The following is a 19043-nucleotide window of genomic DNA, read 5'->3' as shown; positions in this document are numbered from 1 at the left end:
TAGTCTGACTGACAGCTTCTATAGACTGACCTAACGAACCTTTCGGCCCAAGAGCTTTCACACATCCCCGATAAGTGGTGAACTGAAGTTTTACCTTGGGCATTGTCTCCTAAGCCACCAATGATATCACTGTAGTTCCAAGGTCTCCAAAAAACCCTCACTGTAAACACTTGAGGAAGATAAGCTCCTGTGGGAATGCTGTCAATAAGATTATTTTTTTTCTTCTATTATGTTGTTTTAGAAATCTGTTCACTTTAAAATGAAAAAAAAATTCCTTAACAATAACTGAACATTTTCCCTATTTCAGTGTGATACGTCTATTTTCCTTTGTAACTTAAATTAAAATGCAGAAAGGCTGACATTCCACTCCAGTAATATATTCATGGAGTTACAGGCACATAAACACTGTTGTACAATTTTATACACCAGACATAATTATTTAAATAGAATCCTCTTCAACAACAGAAGAAATACCTAATGCATTAACAGAAAATGGAAGAAAAAAAAAATACAGAAGTCATAGAGAAAATGAGAAGTAAACATAATATAGATCTAACCTGAAGAACTCCAGTATCTTGTTTATTTTTAGACATCCATCTGGAAGACACTGTACAATATGTATATGGTTTTTAAATAACAATATTATGATGTTATATACTTCCATGAGAGGGTAAAAGAGGATGAGCTAATGCACACACTGATAGATATACTAGTTAAAATATTCTCACAAAATCTTACAGCCTATATCACTCTTTCCTCCAAAAAAGAAATCAGGAGTGTAATATGCAGAGATCTTCTACTGAGACAAACAAAACAAATCATATCAAAGGTTATCTTCTGCAGAGCAGAGAACTAAACAAAACTAACTCTTTCAAGGTTGGCGTCTTGTTTTTACAGAATATAGATCATTCTAGGATTTGGAATTACAGTTATTCAAAATATATCACTATTAGAATTATCATTAACCTACATCATCAATATCTCACACCTGTTTTTATTCATCATTAGGAATAGCTTCACCCTAATTGTAGCACCCTTGAAAACATAAGAGTATTTAAACTGAAAGAATCTAGCAGTACAAATGTATTACAATTAACTAGCACTGATAGTTTTTAGGATGCGAGAGCAATTTTGGAACTACATATATTACAAAGGTAACAGCTCAGCTACATTATCTCAAGGCAATAATGCACAATAATTAGAGGAACCACCTGTGCTACAGTTTCATAAATGTAATGGAGATACTGACATGAAGTTGTGTTAAAAACGTTGGCTAACCAGGTCTCAATATGCTCCCTGAACTTAAGCTTGCCTGCAGCACAACAGTAGGAAATGTAATCTGACAAAGTGCATTGCCATGCGAAGTCAGACCTATAATCTTTTAAGCCCAATATATTACGAATGAATGGCCAAAGATGCTTTCAAGAAAGATGCAAAAAATCATAGTATAAAACTAGCCAACAACTTGTCAATACACAGAATACCTCCCTAAAATTATCTTCTCCATAATTCCTAGAAGCATAAAAGTCATTGAATTCAGGCCGAGCTGATATTACTAAATCTATACCCCAAAATTGGTAAAATTTTCCACTTGTAATAAGCTATAAAGATCAAAGTATGTTTTTTGGTAGCATGCCTCTAATTAAAGTCATAATAATAGCAGAAGTTTAAGCATAGAAAAAAATTAACACAGATCATATAAATTCTTATCTATAACTCTAAGACTAGTTTGCTTCCTCAGCTAAACTATTCTACTTTTTCACAGGCAAATTCTTCAGTTTAATGATATTTTCTGTTGTCTATCATTGACTTCCATTCTTTGATCTTATATTTGCAACAGTACTTTCCAGTTCAGTAGCTTAATCATTCATTGCAGTACACTAAAAATACATTTAAAATTGCTCTTTATCATAAAAATCTTAACAGGAACATTGAAACTTGACCAGTACCATATAACTTACAGCGTATTTCCATCAGAAATTATTAATGTTTGTCTAGAAAAATTAAGCTAAATGAGAATTACGCAAGTCAGTGAACAGAATAAAATACTGACAAACAAGTGTTTATAAGGGATTGATTAATACACCTGAACTGCTCAGCTCTCCCAAAAACTAATCTACAGAATGCTATGTGGAACAAAAAGCTATAAGGAGACAGAAACATGGTCTGCTCCAGAGGAGAAAAGGATGCAATATGCAGCAATTGCCCAAGGTCTGTAACAAGCACAGTATCCAGCAAGGCTCATAATTGCTGCAGTTACATACAACAGTGCCTATTCTAGGTATTTCTGTCACTCGCCCTGACATTTGCCCCTCAGTGAGGACTTTTGCTCTGTTTAGATTAAGCAAACTTATTATCTAGAATGATTTCTTCAATTGAACAATAAGGAACTCCACCTGATTTTATAAATGCACACAGAGTAACATTTTAGATTTCTTATAAGTTTCTTTTTCCCTTTCAAACACTGTACTGACAGAATCTGACACCACACTTTTTAAGAATGCTATATGCTTCATATGACCGTTGCCTAAATTGAAAGTGATGCTGTACTTTCCCCCAATGCATGTCAGTAGTTTGAATGTTTCCCTAGATAGTGGATAATGACACAGTTCTATCTGGTTTGAATATTTCAACTTTCTTCTTTCCAGGTATGTCTATATAAAAAAATGCATTAAACTAGGAATACTGCAGAGATGTTTTTCTAGTTCCACTGTAATTATAATGCATCATTCCATGCTAAGCCCCAAGAAAACTTAATGCAAATACAATTTCAGGATTCCTAAAAGATCAATAAAAAAGGACACTACTTAATGCTTTTTAACTAATTTTCTTGATACACATAGAAGATTTTTTTACTTCCTCAACTATTATAAAGAAAATGAAAGGAATGCCAGTTGGGTCTTTTGCAGACAGATGAACTTGCCTTTGCTACACTGCAAGTAACTCAGAAGCCAATACAGTTGCATAAGTGCAGTGTTTCAGAGCCTCCAAAGATCTTCACCAGGCTGGGATCAGCACTGCCTTGGCCAAATCTAAAGAGCATTTGGAAAACTGACTGGTAGTCGGCTGGCTTCAGACTGGCTGGCTGTTCACCCTACTTACACCTGCCATATACTCTGGACTTGCAAACAGCTTGTTGCATGAAGAACAGACCCTCTAGAGAGTCAAATAAAGGCTTGGGCTAGCCACAGAGTAAAAATGAATCACTGAATTTATTACAAACTTAATAAAAAAAAAAAAGCTGCCAGAGCAAGACTGCTCTTTCAGCACCAGTGTTAGGGTATGCTAGCTTTGAAAGATGGCAGAAATAAAGTATTTGTTTACTCATCTGTGAAATGATGGAACGGGGAGTAGTGCCCACTTCCGTAAAGACCTTTCAGATTCTCAGAGAAAGGCAACAAAATGAATACAGATTAATACCACCGATACCCTCTTTTAAACCCATCACTTGTTCAACTTGAAAATAAAACATGGGGGTGGGCAGGAATCCATTAGACTGCTGTTAACAAACCTTGCCCCAGATAAGATGTTTAAAACACTGAGAACCTACTGTAATTGAAAAACAGAAGGCGATGTTTTCAGGGCAAAAGTACTTCAGGTAAAGAAAGTACTGTAAAAATGTATGAACAAGTTGCTGGAGAAAGTGATTAAGACAAAGATGGTACAGTACGTTCAAGTCACCTTGACTTTTGTTTTTTGAGAATCAGGGACTTAAAATGTAAAAGTAAATAGAGAAAAGAGTATAAAAAAAAAGCAAAGTAGGTGGGTTACATTGTCAAGTCCATATGTAGTGTCCTCCTACCCCTTTCTCTTGGCAGAGCTTTTCTACCATTTTTAGAAATCTTATCAGCCTCTTTCTCCAACAGACACTACTAGCCTTTACCTGTCCCGCTGTTGTTGGGCACCCTGGCTTAGATCCTTAATTTAACCTGTCGCAGATTATTAAACTAAAAAGATCAGTAAAGTAAAAAGAGTTATGGCAACATACAGCAACTGATATTTTGGCTTCTCACACAATGACATAACTGTCTAACTACTAATATGTGTCTACTGCTAAGATGATATCATTACTTCGTAACTAAACACTATTATTTCGGGTATGCTGAGCAGAGAATCTCATTTTCTCCTGATAATGCAACAAGAAAATTAGAATTTCCATGATTTGTTCTGTTACATTATAACCAGTAGGGTGAATATTGTCTTTGCAGAAAGTAAACTAATTAAGTTATTACAGTCAAGATGACAGCCACTAGTAAAAAAACTGGGACAGACTCTCCATGCTGAGGTTAGAGGACTGTCAATTCTACACTATGTGCCTAGAACAGGATGGAACAGAAAGCATGCCTATCTGCCAAATAACCATTTTGACCTATTGTCAGTTAAATTAATATGCTACCAAGTCATACACTGCAACAGTGATTTTCATCTCTTTCCTTTCCTTTCCATTCATTATGTACATATATTAAAATATTAAAGCCATTTGCATTACCTCAGTAAACAGTACTGCGGCAGAAAATTTTTCAAATAGAAGCGTTTGACAATAATTGCATGATAACAGCGTCAGAGCTGACAAAGAAAATTCAAATGTCCAAAAGCAAATTAAGTTAGCCTTGCATATCATTCATTACTACTCATGTAGTTGGTAAGTGAATGCAGGAATATCTATTCCCTGTCCGTAAAAGTAGTTTCTCTAACTTCAGCTATCACATACAGATGTAGCCAAAACTCAGCTATCCAGCTCTAGAAATGTAGGCCTTAACATCTAGTAAGACATACCTCATTAAAATAGAACAGTTTTCAGATTCAGTGTGAATTAAAAAACAAAAGTTCAGAATTGCGGATGACTTCCAACTCATACAAAATTCTACCACGTGAACTTGGCAGCCTCCTTCTGGATTACACTTTTTGAGAGGCTGGCTACCATGAACAATTCTCTGGCTCTCAGAAAAGCTTTGGTTTAGTTCTAAAAATCTATTTCACGATGTAGGACATTCAAAAAGGCTTTTGGAATTCTAAAGGCTTTTAAGAGCTTCAGAAGCAACTGTGCCAAGTCAAGTTCCAGGGAAAGAAACTCTGTACCATACGCTCTATATGAACTCTACAGCTGTTCTGGGTACCTGCAGAGTCCTATGATGAAACAGACAAAAACAACTTTAAAGAAAGAAATATAACAGTTTCAATGGCTAAAGCAACTGGCACAGTCCTGCAACTGGCTGGCATAAGCTCAGATGTTATATGATGCAACGTAGAAATGTCATGAGGCTGCAGAATAATCCTCAGTACTTCCACGTAATTCTCATCATCACTCATGGGCAATGCGTTTTTACTTCAGAAGGAAACAGGCACTCTGCTATGTCTTAAGTCACAAAAAATCAGAATTTTATACTTTGGAATCTTAGGACAATCTGATGAGTAAAGTAACGCCAGTGTTAATTTTTTAAAATGCTAAAACTCGAAAAATGTTCTGATACTTTCAATGTAGAATTTCATGTAACGCTTTTCCAGAAGAACTTAAAGAGAATACTTTTCATACTATGCTGAAACGCATTTACACGAATAAAAGCAAGGGGCACATAACTGTCCTTAGCCTTCTAGTAAGTTATTCAATGCATCAGATGAATGACAAACTCAGATGTATTTAGGAACAATTATATAGCACCACCTTTTTGAAGGACATTTTTTAGAATGTGTATATGCCATTGCCATTTCAGGCATATTTTCATTTATTCAGATAAAATTCTTGTCTCAGAAAAAATAATTAAAATGGAAAGTAACAACTTGGAATTAGACACAGCAACAGCAATGTATGCAGTCTGGAGTTCACAATACCACTTCTCTACGGCTGTCTAGTTTACCAAACATTCGTAAGTACTTTACACACTCCGTGTCACCACGTGAACAATCTCATGCATACCAAGATCAGAGAATCAATTTGAAAGAGAGCTGATCAACCTCCAATACTTGCTCCAGAGAATGGTAATTAACACAATAACACACGTGAAAACAATGATTCAAATGTATGCAGTTCTTGAATTTTTGTCTTTATGTCCACACACTTATTGGTCATGAGATGTTTTCAGAGCCTCTTCATTCCCTTCTTGTTGACGGGTGTCGTCCATCTAAAAACCTGGAGAATCCAGCCTAGGCAGGCTGGAGGTTAAAGTCTGCTTTAGCTTGTTTTCCCCCTCCCTTTTTCACCACTTCTCCCTCACCCTGCTTTTAAGCAGAATTCCTCTGAAACACCAAGTAAAACCTCTACATACTACAACTGTTGCTTTCACGCCAAGCCACCAGAATAATAAATTATCTAATATTACTCCTTTAATTACAAAAACCTTAAGCCAAAATGCATACACAATAAAAACAGGTTACACCACAAATACCTATTTTTAAATAGCTTTGGGACTGTTTATGGAGCTCTCTGGACTAAAGTAATTTGCTAAGACTCTATTTGAATGGTACTATAAATAGATTTTCCTTATACAATCCATATTTATATTTAGCAATAAAAGCAAACTTAAATCTCACAATAATGCCTTGATGGCAAAACCAGTAAATTTTTGGTGATGCTTGTTTAGCTCTTGCTATTACAGTGGTGATAATTCTGAAGCACTTAAATCATACGTGTAAGTCTCATTAGCCCACGATTCCTGACTGTAAGCAAAAAGACCTCCATTATGGAACTGAGGTAGCAAAACATGCTTTTAAATACACAGCTTCTCAAAGTAAAGTAATAAAAAATTAAGAGATGCTAGCTGAACATAACAGTAGGAATATTAGTTCTTTACCATAGGATGTTTAAAAAGATGAACAAATATGTTTAAAATACATACTGCTTTTTTTAAACTTGAGACTAGCATTTTTATAGTCCATTATGGATATTTCTAACTTCATAACAGATACTTAATGATAAAGACGATGACACACTGTTCAACTGAAAGACAGCAAACAAGGCTACGCAAACAGCATTTTAGTTGAGCACAAATCATGATCTCTTAAAAGTGTACCTGCCACATTTTTGGATTTTTATCACTGATAAATCTTCTCATCAATTCACAGACAGATGTAAGCATGCTAAAAATCTGTTTATTTACGAAACTGCCACAAATAAAACAATGCACAATGCTTTCAGTAAAGCAGATATGCTTTGACTGAAGATTTTATTTGAATGTGTTTTACGTAAATAAGGTTCATGCACCCAGAAACCTAACTAACTCTCAAGAACTTATTTAATAAAATCAATGCAAAGGTAAACATAGAAGTCAGCCTTTAATTTTAAGCATAGCTATGCCTTCAAGCAGAAGACAGGAAGTTTCTAAAACTATAACCTTTTTATTAGAATTTTGATGAACTTTGATATAAAATACGCACCTACTTTTCTATTTAAAAAACCCCTTATTTTAAATTAAAGAAAGTGTCTGAATGTCATCTGAAAATTATCAAAAGTCATTAAAAAGCAGTAATATTCCATTGCCTCAACTTCTTTTTATCTTACAGATGTTAAATAAGTGGTGGCAGCACTTCAGATGGCTTGCATAAAAGATTCAAATTAGATGTTGAAACTGAACAAAGTAAGTTCATTCTTTCTCTTTCACTCTCAAGGTGTACTGCTAATACGGAAACAGTAATGACAGTGTAGCAACTCTCAATAAATCAAATTCAGAAGTTCCTAAATTGTACCTACTATCCATCTCACTGTACTGATTTGATTTTGATGCATGGATTAAAAAAATAACCCAAAATATGTGTACTAACAGACCACATTAAGTACTTCATAAATATACTTTACACTGAAATCTAAAGCAGAAAGAACCTGCATGCATGTTCCTCATAGCAGTGCTTTACCAGTAGTGAAAAAATAGCACATATTACCACTGCAGTTGCAATAGTTTGGATATCTAGGAGAGGGCACTAGTTATTAACATTTCTGAAAAAATTAAACTTAAATTCCATGGCAAAAAAATTAGCAGCTTAACAGAAAGAACCCTAACAGAATAGTTAGTACTGTGCAGAAACCGGCTTAAACTAATATTAGAGAGAAAATATTCCTGAATCAGTCTTCTTTAATAATATCATACCCCAAGGCCAGGAAAAAAGGTCAGTGATAATTGGTGCAATAGTAATGCTGGGCACACATTTTAAACTGGTACCCTGTGATGAATGCCCTATAATACCGTTCTTTATTATACTCTCATTCCAATATTAGCAAACTTGCAAAAAGCAAGTGTATTTTTGGAAGATAAAGCAACAGTTCTAGAAACTGATTTCTAATTATTATTTTATAGCCTCTCTAAGCAAAGCAATCTACTGAAACAACAAACATTATACTTAATATCCAGTAGCTATAAACAATAAAGATACAGTGATAAGCTGAGGAGAGAGAAACCCCACAGAAACTTTTTTCACATTGAGAAGTCTACATAACAAAGAGGATATAAGAGTACAATGAAATAAGAAACTGGGGTAGGAAGACAGGAATTTTTTATTATTACTTCCATGACCTGAAAGCAAAAAGATTTTTACTGGAGAAGTCCATAGTTATTATGCAAACCATTAAAGTGTAACTTTTCCTTTACAGGCTTAGCAAATGAACAAAAACAATGCAGTTAAACATATTTTAAATGAGTTTTACTTTTCCAAACCTGTCTGTAGATTTAACCAACATTTTTTTGCCCAGTAGGAAAACTGCGATATTAAGTCATTCCCCCTGCGCAGGGGGGGATGAATGGAGCATCATTCCTTTCTGATCTCCGCCTCTTACCCAGTCAAGTCTCTTACACTTAAAAAATTTTGAAGACATGACCATATGAGCACAAATATATGCTACAAGGTACACCAGTGACCTCTGTAAAACAGGCTAGTTGAACTGGTATCTTTGGTAGAATGACATTCTTCCGAGGTAGTTGTAGGCCTATAGTAATTGGAGCTCTGTTATCCAAATGAAACAATCCAAAGGAGGAAGCCTTAACTGACACACAATAATTAATTCTGTGTCCAAACAAGCAGAATACAATGATTCTTCTTCTCAGACCATGAGGCTACCAAGACAAGTTCAAGCTCAAAACCTTGCTGGACAAGTCTAACTTTCAAAATAGCAGCACATATTTTTTTCTTTTCTGTGTGTTAAGAATACACACTGATTACAGAGACAGTGCAGCAAACTATTAATAATGTATGGAAAACTCCTACATTGTGCACCGTGTATACACAGTACTGCACCAATCACAACCAAACGACCCAGCAAGCCCAGAAATCCCCCAGCCTCTTCTTTCCATAGCTTTTAGTTAGTTTTCCTTCTTTCCACTGAACCATAGGAGGCATGGAGTTAACTGTTTACTAAAAACCTCAGTGGATGAAACTCTCCGGAACACTCAGAGTCTATTGATGGTACCAATGAGAAAACTGTCATTGCCCCTTCAATTTTTTAAAGAGAGATACAGAAGTTTGTAAACACGGTCTCTGCTTTTTTAATGCTATAGTTCACTGCTTAGAGATATCATAGCCATATTTTTAAGTGTCTTCTGGTTTGTAAACAAGTCACTGACTAGATGTCATGTATGTTCCCAAACCACATGAGAAAATTTACATAGCAGTTTAAATCAGATACTTGACTGGGACTAACATGTACTGCCTCCTGTCTAATTTTTAGCTATCCCCTGAAAACTTCTCATAAGACCATTATGTAAAGACTTACAGTTGGCCAGAGCTCGGAAACAGATTAGCTAGACCTTTTCTCACAGGAAGTTCCCTGAAGTCAACCAACTCCCTAAACTCAAAAGCCAGACCCCACTAGAATGTCAACTGACACAATGATATTTCAAACACACAGAAATCAAAGTGACTATATGAAATAGAAGAGAAATAAACGGGATTTTTAATTAGCTCTGCTCCTTATAGTTACAGAGAAGTCACTGTTTTTGGACCTGGGTTCAGTCATCTCGTTGGCTTTCTCAGCTGCAGCAGATTTTGCGCAATCTCCTTTGGTCCCTGGGAAGCTTTTCTTTGTCACCACTGGGTGACAAATCTCTCCTCAAGCCAGAACACAAGAGAGACCATCTCTCACACTGATATTTCTCAAGATATGGATAAAAATACATTTTGATCGAGGAGTTCTTTCAGTTCTGATCTGAGAGCAGAAACAAGCTCTGAATTAAAAATGATACTGGAACCGCACCAGAATTAATTTCCTAGTATGAACAAATTATGTAACTTTTTTATTTTTTCAGGCACATGGCAAACTAAAAATAATTATATACAATCTTTGTTAGCTAGATGAAAGAGGGTAGTAGAATTTGCCTTTGCTCTTCTGTTCCTCTAAAAAACATAATCAGCCAACATGAATTGAACCCTAGCTCACTGAGGATGAGGTAGATACACACATGGCTGATTTATAAAATAAGATGACTCCATTTTGCCAAACCTTTAGCAGCACATGTCCAACACAAGCTTTTGATTTTATGCCAAATAACTTAATTTATCAACTGAAAATTTTTAAGACTGTATTTTTTAACTGTAAGACATGTTTTAAATGGAAAATTGCAAAATACAGTGTAGTACCATAAGCTTTGATGAAAAGTAAATGTAGAGTAAACGCAGTTCACAAACTGTATGCAACTGGCATATCATAAGCAGAGAAAAAGTGAATAGAGGAAACACTGCAGTTGCTTAGTCTTCTCTTAAATTTTCTCAAAACCAAATTTGCAGGAAGCAATAATTGTTCAAAGTAAACCAATAAACCAGACTAAATGCAGTGCAATACTATTGTCTCCCTCAAGAAAGTAAAGCTACTTTATTGTAATTTGACTTTTATGACTACACAGACTATAGCTTCCAACCAAACGAAAACCTATCCGAGACCAGTGCTTGAAAAAGACTACCAGCTATATGCCCAAACTCTTATTGGCATAAGAAGCTAATATTTTTCACAGCGCCACCTACAATAAATTAATTATACTTATGGTTTTAAAGATTAAAACAAACATACTTTGTACAGCAATGTTTTAAATGCCATTTCCAACACAACAGGAACCCCTGTCATATCTCAAAGCCCGCAGTTATCTGAAGATAGACTTATCAAGTTAAAAATCCGTGACCACACAAAATGTATTGAGTTTTCACAGTACCTCAACGGTTTTCAATGAAAACTGTTGGTAAATCTTTGCAAAACAACTTTTACCACTCAGTTCATAAATAAAAGTTTTTAGAAAGCATCTTACCTTGACCTCTTGGTGTTCGTTTCCTGCGATCTCTGAATGCTGCTCCTGACTGCAAGGCCTCAAGCAGACTATCCATCACTCCTGTCTCATCACCCTCTGAGAAGAGGAGAAAAAGAAAACTAATCTCAGTGCAATTGAAATCAGACTTTAGAAAGAAAAAAAGTAAAAGTGTTGTCAAGTTTACATAACACTTCCAAGTAAGAGACATAAACGTTTTAACATAACTGATGCTGTCAGTGCTTCAGGTATCACTGTCTAGTTTGCTTATGATGCTCTATTAAGCATAATTGATACCAATCCTGCTGTTCTTTCAACTTAGAGATGTTATCCTGTGCATTATTGATGACATCTTCAGCATGCAGATAGACAGCTGCTGGTGAATGACTGTTGTTTCACCGTTAAATTCTTTTAAGACTTTCCTGAAGTAGAAACAGGTCATCTCTCTTTCATTTAATCAATGCACATGGAAAATCTGATGAAACTGAATGGCACGAAGTTAAATATTGTAGTACTACAAATGTATGTTGCCTCCCATCTTTATGATGCATTAAATCCTTGGAAAAAAAAATTCTCTATACAACATGCAGGGATACATATGCCATATGCTATACATGTAACAGTATACCATGGATGATCTTAAGGTAAGGTAAGGAAAGAACAAAGAGGGGAGAATCATGCAGTGAAAGTAAGTGGCATAACATTTCTTAAAAGCTGAATTCTACATCTGCTAAATCTTTCTCTTGCTTTTTTCATACCCAAGCTAACCTGTATCTTTTAAATTGCTGGACTTCATGATGCATTATGGAAAACTGGGTAGAAAGATTACTTCCTTTTACATATTTAAGTCTTTAACTTCCCCTGCATTTCAGTCTGTAAATAACAGTTCATAGCAGCATTCAACAGCACAAGAAACAGAGGTCAAAGACCTGCAGTGTTACAAAACTATTGATGAATACCTCTTTTTCTGTTCACATGTCTGTGTTAGAACCCAAAACTAAAATACAGACTAGACTCAGCAGGTAGGTGGACATTTAATTCACATCTCTCAGACTTCAAGTTAACATAAATTTTCCCATCACAGAGTGGGAAGATAATTACTTTATGCAAAAGATGTACATTACAGTGAAACACTTCTGAGTCACATAAAGTGTAGGAGGTTAAATGTACATTCAAGCTCTCAAACGTTCAAGTTTAAAAGCAGCTTATTAATGCAAAAGGTATTCTGCCCTGGTTCTCTATTACATGTAGATTTTAGACTAAATCCAGTCCTGATATAAGAGCATGCCAATCCTAAAACAGTACCTGGCTCAAATTTCTGCATGACAATCATCAGTGTAACTATTTGATAAATTTAAATTATACATCAATGTAATTTAAACCATTATGTATAATATACAACACATACATAAAGTTCTCTCCAGTGTAAGATGAAAGGGAGTAGAGCAAGAATAGCAACCAGCAGAAGACTCTGAAATACCAGTTTTAATTACATTCCACCTAAAACCTTTAAAAAACTAATCTCCCACAAAATAAGTAAGTAAATTAGCTTCTCTCGATTCACACTCAAATATTACAAGGCCAGAATCTTGTCTAAAGCATACAACATAATTATTTTTCTTTGTGCTCCTTATCCTACACATGTTTATTCCTTGATTTATTGTTGGCTCTCTATTAAATTTATTTTCTAAATCAAAGGTCTGTGAATATACTTTGTCCAAACTAATACACACCAAGTTGGTCCGAAACGTTTAATGAATGTGACTGTAATACATAGAATTAGTTAATATGTTAGAATATTTTATGCATAGAAAAATTACAGTATCATTCAATCTTCATTAAGAGTTGGCAGAGTTAATTCAAAAGACAAAAATCCTTCAATACTTCATAAATGTTTATGCAGCCTTCCACTTTTTTGCTGAGTGTGCTACTCTACCTGCTAATTACTGCAACTGCTAAAAACCACCCTCTTTTTGGAATACCAAAATATACAATATAAAGACACCTGAATTAAGGAAGCTGTAAGAACACAGCGAAAAGATTTTTAACTCCTCAAAGTAAAATTTATGCTAGGTCTGATCTCAGCACTGCATCTGAATCAAAGTTGCCAGTGATTAAGTAGGAAATGGACAAAGAACTGCATTTTCAGTTAGCCTTCATTAAAATTCATAAACAGAATTCAATAGAAATTTCAGTCTTCCCCCACAGTTCGTGCTGAGGTATTCACATATGAACAGCTATCTCCTTGATTTGCCTTTTTTTTTTTCCTATACTACCTATAGCAACTTCTAGACACAAATCAGAAACAAAGAGAAAACCTACCAGAAGTTTCTGAACTGAGAAACTTATTTCCCACAGAAATTGCCAGTAGAAATAAAATACATAATCCTTTTTTCTCCTTTAGGTATCTTCCACTGTACACCAGGATAGGGTTCTCACCTGGAACAAGTAATTTTCTTCCTTGTTCTTTCTTTTCGAAGTTTTGTCCCAAGCATTTAAGAGACAGCAAACATATGCATGCACGCAAAAAAATTTGCAAGCTGTTTCCATCTTATGACTGGCTCTATAAGGCTTTGATTAGTCTTAGCGAAGAGCCAGATTCACTGTAAGTACTGAACAGAACTGAAAAGGCAAAAAAGTTCTTAATCATTATTTGATGTGTTAACTACAAGCCCTATTTGTTTTCATTCAGATTTCACACTAAAATTCTATTGCAGATTTGGTTTAGCACGAACAGTCTGTTTTGGAAATGAGTGCGTTTTTAGGAGGTTACAGTAAGACTCGTCCTCTCCCAGGTCCCACAATGCAGACCAGTGTTAGTCAACAGATTTTGGCCACTTTCGATGATAATAATGAAGACAAAAATAACTTTTTTCTTCCATAGAACACTATTATTGCTTCTTACACTGCTGAAGAGCCCCAAGCAAGCTGAGAGGCATAAAGAGAGGAAAAAAAGATATGATACAATGAACAAATAAAGTGACATTTGAGATGAGCAGGCAATCTTAATATCAAGATACCTAAACTTTTCATAATTTTTGACCAGTTATAGGAAACAGAACAGAAGAAGGGAAAAAGAAAAAGGTATTACAGTAGGCAATAAGATGAAAGTGTATACAAAGAATACTGGCATAATAAGCTCCATCCACTTACGAATGCTAAGGAATAGTCATATCATGCATCTGTAAACAAATTTGCCTTGTATAAAGGCAATACTCTGGATTTTACACTTAGCTTTTATAAATAACAACAGACTTCAGATGAACTGGTCGTAATAAGCATTTAGTATTGGTGGTCAGATTTTTATGTTAAATGACATTCTAAACATTAGTACTCTGGAACTAGACTGCCAATTTCAAAAAAGGAGATATTTGATAAACCATAAGAAATTGAATCAGAAACTGAAGATTTGGATGCACAAAAGAATGGGGGGTGAGGGGTGAAAGACAGTATTACAAACAGAACAGTGACTATTGCTAGAGATGTATAATAATCTCAACACAGCCAAACTGAGAGAACTTCTCACTTCAATGTTAATGCACATAAATAGTACTACCCCTTGGAACAAAGACAAGATAGATGCATGACCACAGATCTGTAATGCCAAATCACCTAATATAACATTCTCTCCACTGATGTGGAAACAAACTGCAAATCTCATGAAATTAAAGTGCCATCTGAAATCACCAAATACCTACTACCATGATTATTGAGAATAGCAAATGTAGAATTTGTTTACAAGAAAAACCAAAACAGCAGCTGGGGAAAAAAAAAGTGTGATAGTCTTCACCTGGCAGTATGAAAGGCCTTTCAAACAAATTTTGAAGACAACAGAACACAAGCTTATCAGATTATGGTTCTGCCAAAGATATTGGACTAAATTTATGGTTTATGGTTTCTGTTAATGCAATATACTGCACTTCATTTGGCTAGAAAGTTATCTCTCTCTCATTTATCTGGTCTTCAACATTGGATATAATGGGTGCTTAATTCATTAGTGGAAGGTGCATAAGATGGTCATTAGTAAAATATCTGGCTACATAACAACAAAAGGTTGTTTATAGATAGGAAGCTTTAACATTTGAGAGCTTATCAGCTGAATTTTTCTGAAAACCTGATTAGTGGATTTGCCATAACAACAGATGACATACAAATAGGAAATACTAACATTTGGAAGACAAGATCAGAACACGCGTAAGATTTGGAATAAAAAAATAAATGAAAATAATAGAAACAAGAAAGAGTGTGTATAACCTCAGGTGCAAGCCAGGAGCTCTTCATTAGAGACTGACCAAGAGTTCCAATATAAAGAGGTGACCAAAGAAACAATGATGATTACCAGTCTGATCAGTGTGTTAAAAAGACAGCACACTATTTCCAGTAGCACTAGTACACAAGCTTGGTTCTGGCATTCACAGAAGACAAATCACAACTGGAAAAGTCTTTGCCATGACCAGGGGAGTGGATTCTAAGAAGAAATGCCTAAGGCAGCATGATTTCTTTAGACTACATAAAGTAGCCACTGAAAAAAAGGTATGACAACCTCCTCCTGTGCTTAGAATCTGTAAAGTCCCAAGAGAGAAAACTCATGCCAACAGATCACTTCCCCAAGAGAGGACTGTTTTGGTACAGCAGCAAACAGGAGAACATTTAGACTGAGTTAGTGGAAGTATCTTTGCAATCAAAAATGATGTTCTAGAACACATTCCCAAAAAAGACTGTGGGAATAAAGAAGTCTAGAGATTTTAAGGATGAAGCAAGAAATTCTGAAAGGAATTATATGATATAGCACAGGCAATAGCAGGACCTAAGTCATATGATCTTTTCAATCTGCTGCACCTAATGCATCAATCTGCTACTCCTTATTGATGGCGTATCTTTAGAAAGGGTACATGACAAAATGGGGAATGAATGCAAGAAACCAAGTATTGGCACTTAGGCTGCTGCGTAAGTTACAGCATGAAGAACGTAATTCCTGGGTATCTGTAGTTGTGAACTACGCCTTTACTTGTGAGCAAGTGTTTTTATTTTCAGAAGTCTTCTAGTGCAGATATGACCTTTATATATATATGAGGAAAACTGTCCTTCCAAATAATAGTTTGTTTAGAATATTTATCAAGACAAAATAATATTAGAAAGTATATGATCACGTATGACTAGTCTGTCTTCATTTTTCTTCATATAACACACTGAATTAAAAACTTTACAATCAATTAGCAGTTTAATTCTCACGTAAAGTACCTCCCAAAGTAGTAAATATCAGATAGAAACAAAGCATATAATCTATTTCCAGAACATTGTTTTTAAACTTCAGCTTTCCAAAGATAGATAACCTGTCCCAAACTCAAGCCATTCTTTATATTTTACCGATAAGCAAGCGTCACAGTTCACAGTTGTAAATATTTAGAAACAAGGCAGGAAAAGAAACTTTTTCTAAAAAGGTAAAACAAAAGTAAGTGTGCCTCTGCATGTGCAATACTATTGCAGGAAAGACTGCAATAGTATTACATAATCCTTAAGTCTCCCTTTGTAAAACATAAAATCAAGATTTAAAAAAAATACGTGAAGGACTAAAAGTTTCAAGCACAGTTTTAGACAAGTCTTGTTATCACTGACTGAGTCTCCCTTCTGCTTTCTATGTACATTTAAGTTTTTTTAATTGTCACCCTTCTCAAATGGAACTCTCTCAACAAGTACTTAAAATAGGAAATGTTAAAAATTAAAAAAAAAAAAAAAATCAAGATGCTTTTCTCTTCTCTTTATGTTGCTCGTATCTACTGTATGAGAATTTGCATTAAAACAGTACAAGCAGTTAACTCAGTCCAGAGATAAATCTCATCAAGTACATCCGGTCTTTTACCCAGCACAAGTAAGTATGTGGAGCTGACATTCAACCTACCTCTGGAACACAGCAGTGGAATTAAAGGGTCTTAACTTTTTCAAATAATTATGTGAAACAGCCTGCTCTTGCACTGTATTATGACTATATCTGACATAGATGTAGAGCTAAGATTCCTCAGTATAGGTAGGTAATTTATTTTAGCATAATCTGTACACTGCTAAATTAACCATGAGGACTGTGTTATAAAGGCAGCGAACAAACACTTGAGAATGATAAAGAATATTTACTTTATCTCATTTTTCACAGAGCAAACACAAACCTTGACCTGCTTCTATAGTCATTTTCTCTGTTTCAACGAAGTTCCTCTGAAACAGAGGAACCATTTCAACATGGAGAGGAAGATAAACTATTTCCCTTTGCTATCACTGCTAGCACCTTATGAAATACGACCCTTAAGGTAGATTTAGCATCCTTTTTGTCGTTGTTACATTCCTTTATCACTTCCTGACAAATCTCACCTAAACCTCAAAAAGTGACCCCAACATCCATACCTCCTGATATTTAAAGCAAAATAATGCTCTTTTCTATTTATAACTCATACAATTAAAACGAAAATTGAAATTAACAAAAAATATACATGTGAGGTATCATTCTTTCACTAGCCTGAGTAGCCATAAAAGCTACAGCTGAGCCAGGACAACAGGTTTTACTGTCTTGTCTCTTAATTTTTTTTAAAATAACTGCTGCTAAAACTTCATATTGGAAACTGAAATGTGTTCAGTCTGTTGTAGCCTATGAGGCTTTTAAAGTCATTCTTGCAATTAAAAGAGCACTATTGAAAGACCATACTAGAAAACATGTGGTAGTGCTCTGTTTAGGGACTAAACTGAACCATAAATGACAAATGACAAAATCAGAGCTCTTTCATAGACTTTACATAAAGATGGGAATATTTAACTTCTTGGGTTGCCTCTGTTTCAGCAGGCATTCTTCAACTTGCTTCTGTGGTAGTGGCCAGCTCTGGTGATTTCAACTTCATGGAAGTTCTTCAGTTCTCTCCTCTAAAGAATCCTACTGAATTGTCCTGAAAATAGGTCCTTACCTTCTTCACGGAGTTAAGTATCAATTTCCCTGAAGCCACGCTCATGTCTTATATTTAACTTCCCTTTTTACTCAAATTTTTTTGAGTAAAAGTATTGAAATATTTTAACTTCCCCCTTATTACAGAACACAAAGAAAGAATAGATTTAAGTGAGGTCTTAAAGTACATTTGGAAGAGGTTTTATTTAAGCATTGCCTCCAAATGTCAGCTGTATTTCCATGAACTAAACAAACAGTCACATTTTTCCCAGCTCAAAATGTTCATTACATACTAGAAAAGGGATTCAGAAACACAACTTTCTGATTTAGATTGGAAGAACTAGAAACTTGGTGAGACCAATTTCAGTCTCTTTTTGTGGCCTCTATTTGCACAGAGTTTTACCTCAGCCTTCAACATATTATCATCTATCAAAAAGGTAGGAATAAGCATCTTCTAGCAGATTTTTTCAGGACCTTCATAATGACTGCTTTTTCAGTTTGCACTAGAAAGGAGACTATTTTGACTAGAACAAAAAAAACCTGAATAACTACTACTGTTCTTAAATAAAATACAAGAACTGCGGTTGCACAATAGATGGTAAAATGAAATAACAAAACAGCTTAGGCTTTTTAAGTTACTTAATAACTTAGAACTACAGAAACTGCACTTCACTTGAAGCCACAACAGAGCTCAGCCCATGCAGCCAAAACACGATCCACCTCCTACCTACTTGGTTTCTTCTGTTCAGATTCACAGCTAAGGCTCCAAGAGGCCCTGGGAACATGCTCTTCTTTATGGACTGTTTTGCTGCCTTCACTTTTACCTGTCTGCATTGATTACTACAGGAATACCCATATATTTTACTGGTACGCTTTCATTTTCCACTAAAGACAATACCCACGTGTAC

At 35.1% G+C, this 19043-nt stretch overlaps 1 protein-coding gene across 1 annotated transcript in view; it reads right to left on the bottom strand.

Annotated features, from left to right (window-relative positions):
- The window catches only part of DIAPH2 (diaphanous related formin 2), a 244795-nt gene that overhangs the window by 55674 nt on the left and 170078 nt on the right, over positions 1 to 19043 (bottom strand). The window contains exon 27 of the mRNA XM_059824601.1: positions 11217 to 11312. Within this exon, the coding sequence (XP_059680584.1) occupies positions 11217 to 11312 (96 nt within the window). The remainder of the gene's footprint in view (positions 1 to 11216; positions 11313 to 19043) is intronic.

This window comes from Gavia stellata, chromosome 14, assembly GCF_030936135.1.
Source record: "Gavia stellata isolate bGavSte3 chromosome 14, bGavSte3.hap2, whole genome shotgun sequence".
NCBI classification, from domain to species: domain Eukaryota; kingdom Metazoa; phylum Chordata; class Aves; order Gaviiformes; family Gaviidae; genus Gavia; species Gavia stellata.
Note: the sequence above shows the minus strand (reverse complement) of the source record. Positions and strands in the feature narration are given on the sequence as shown.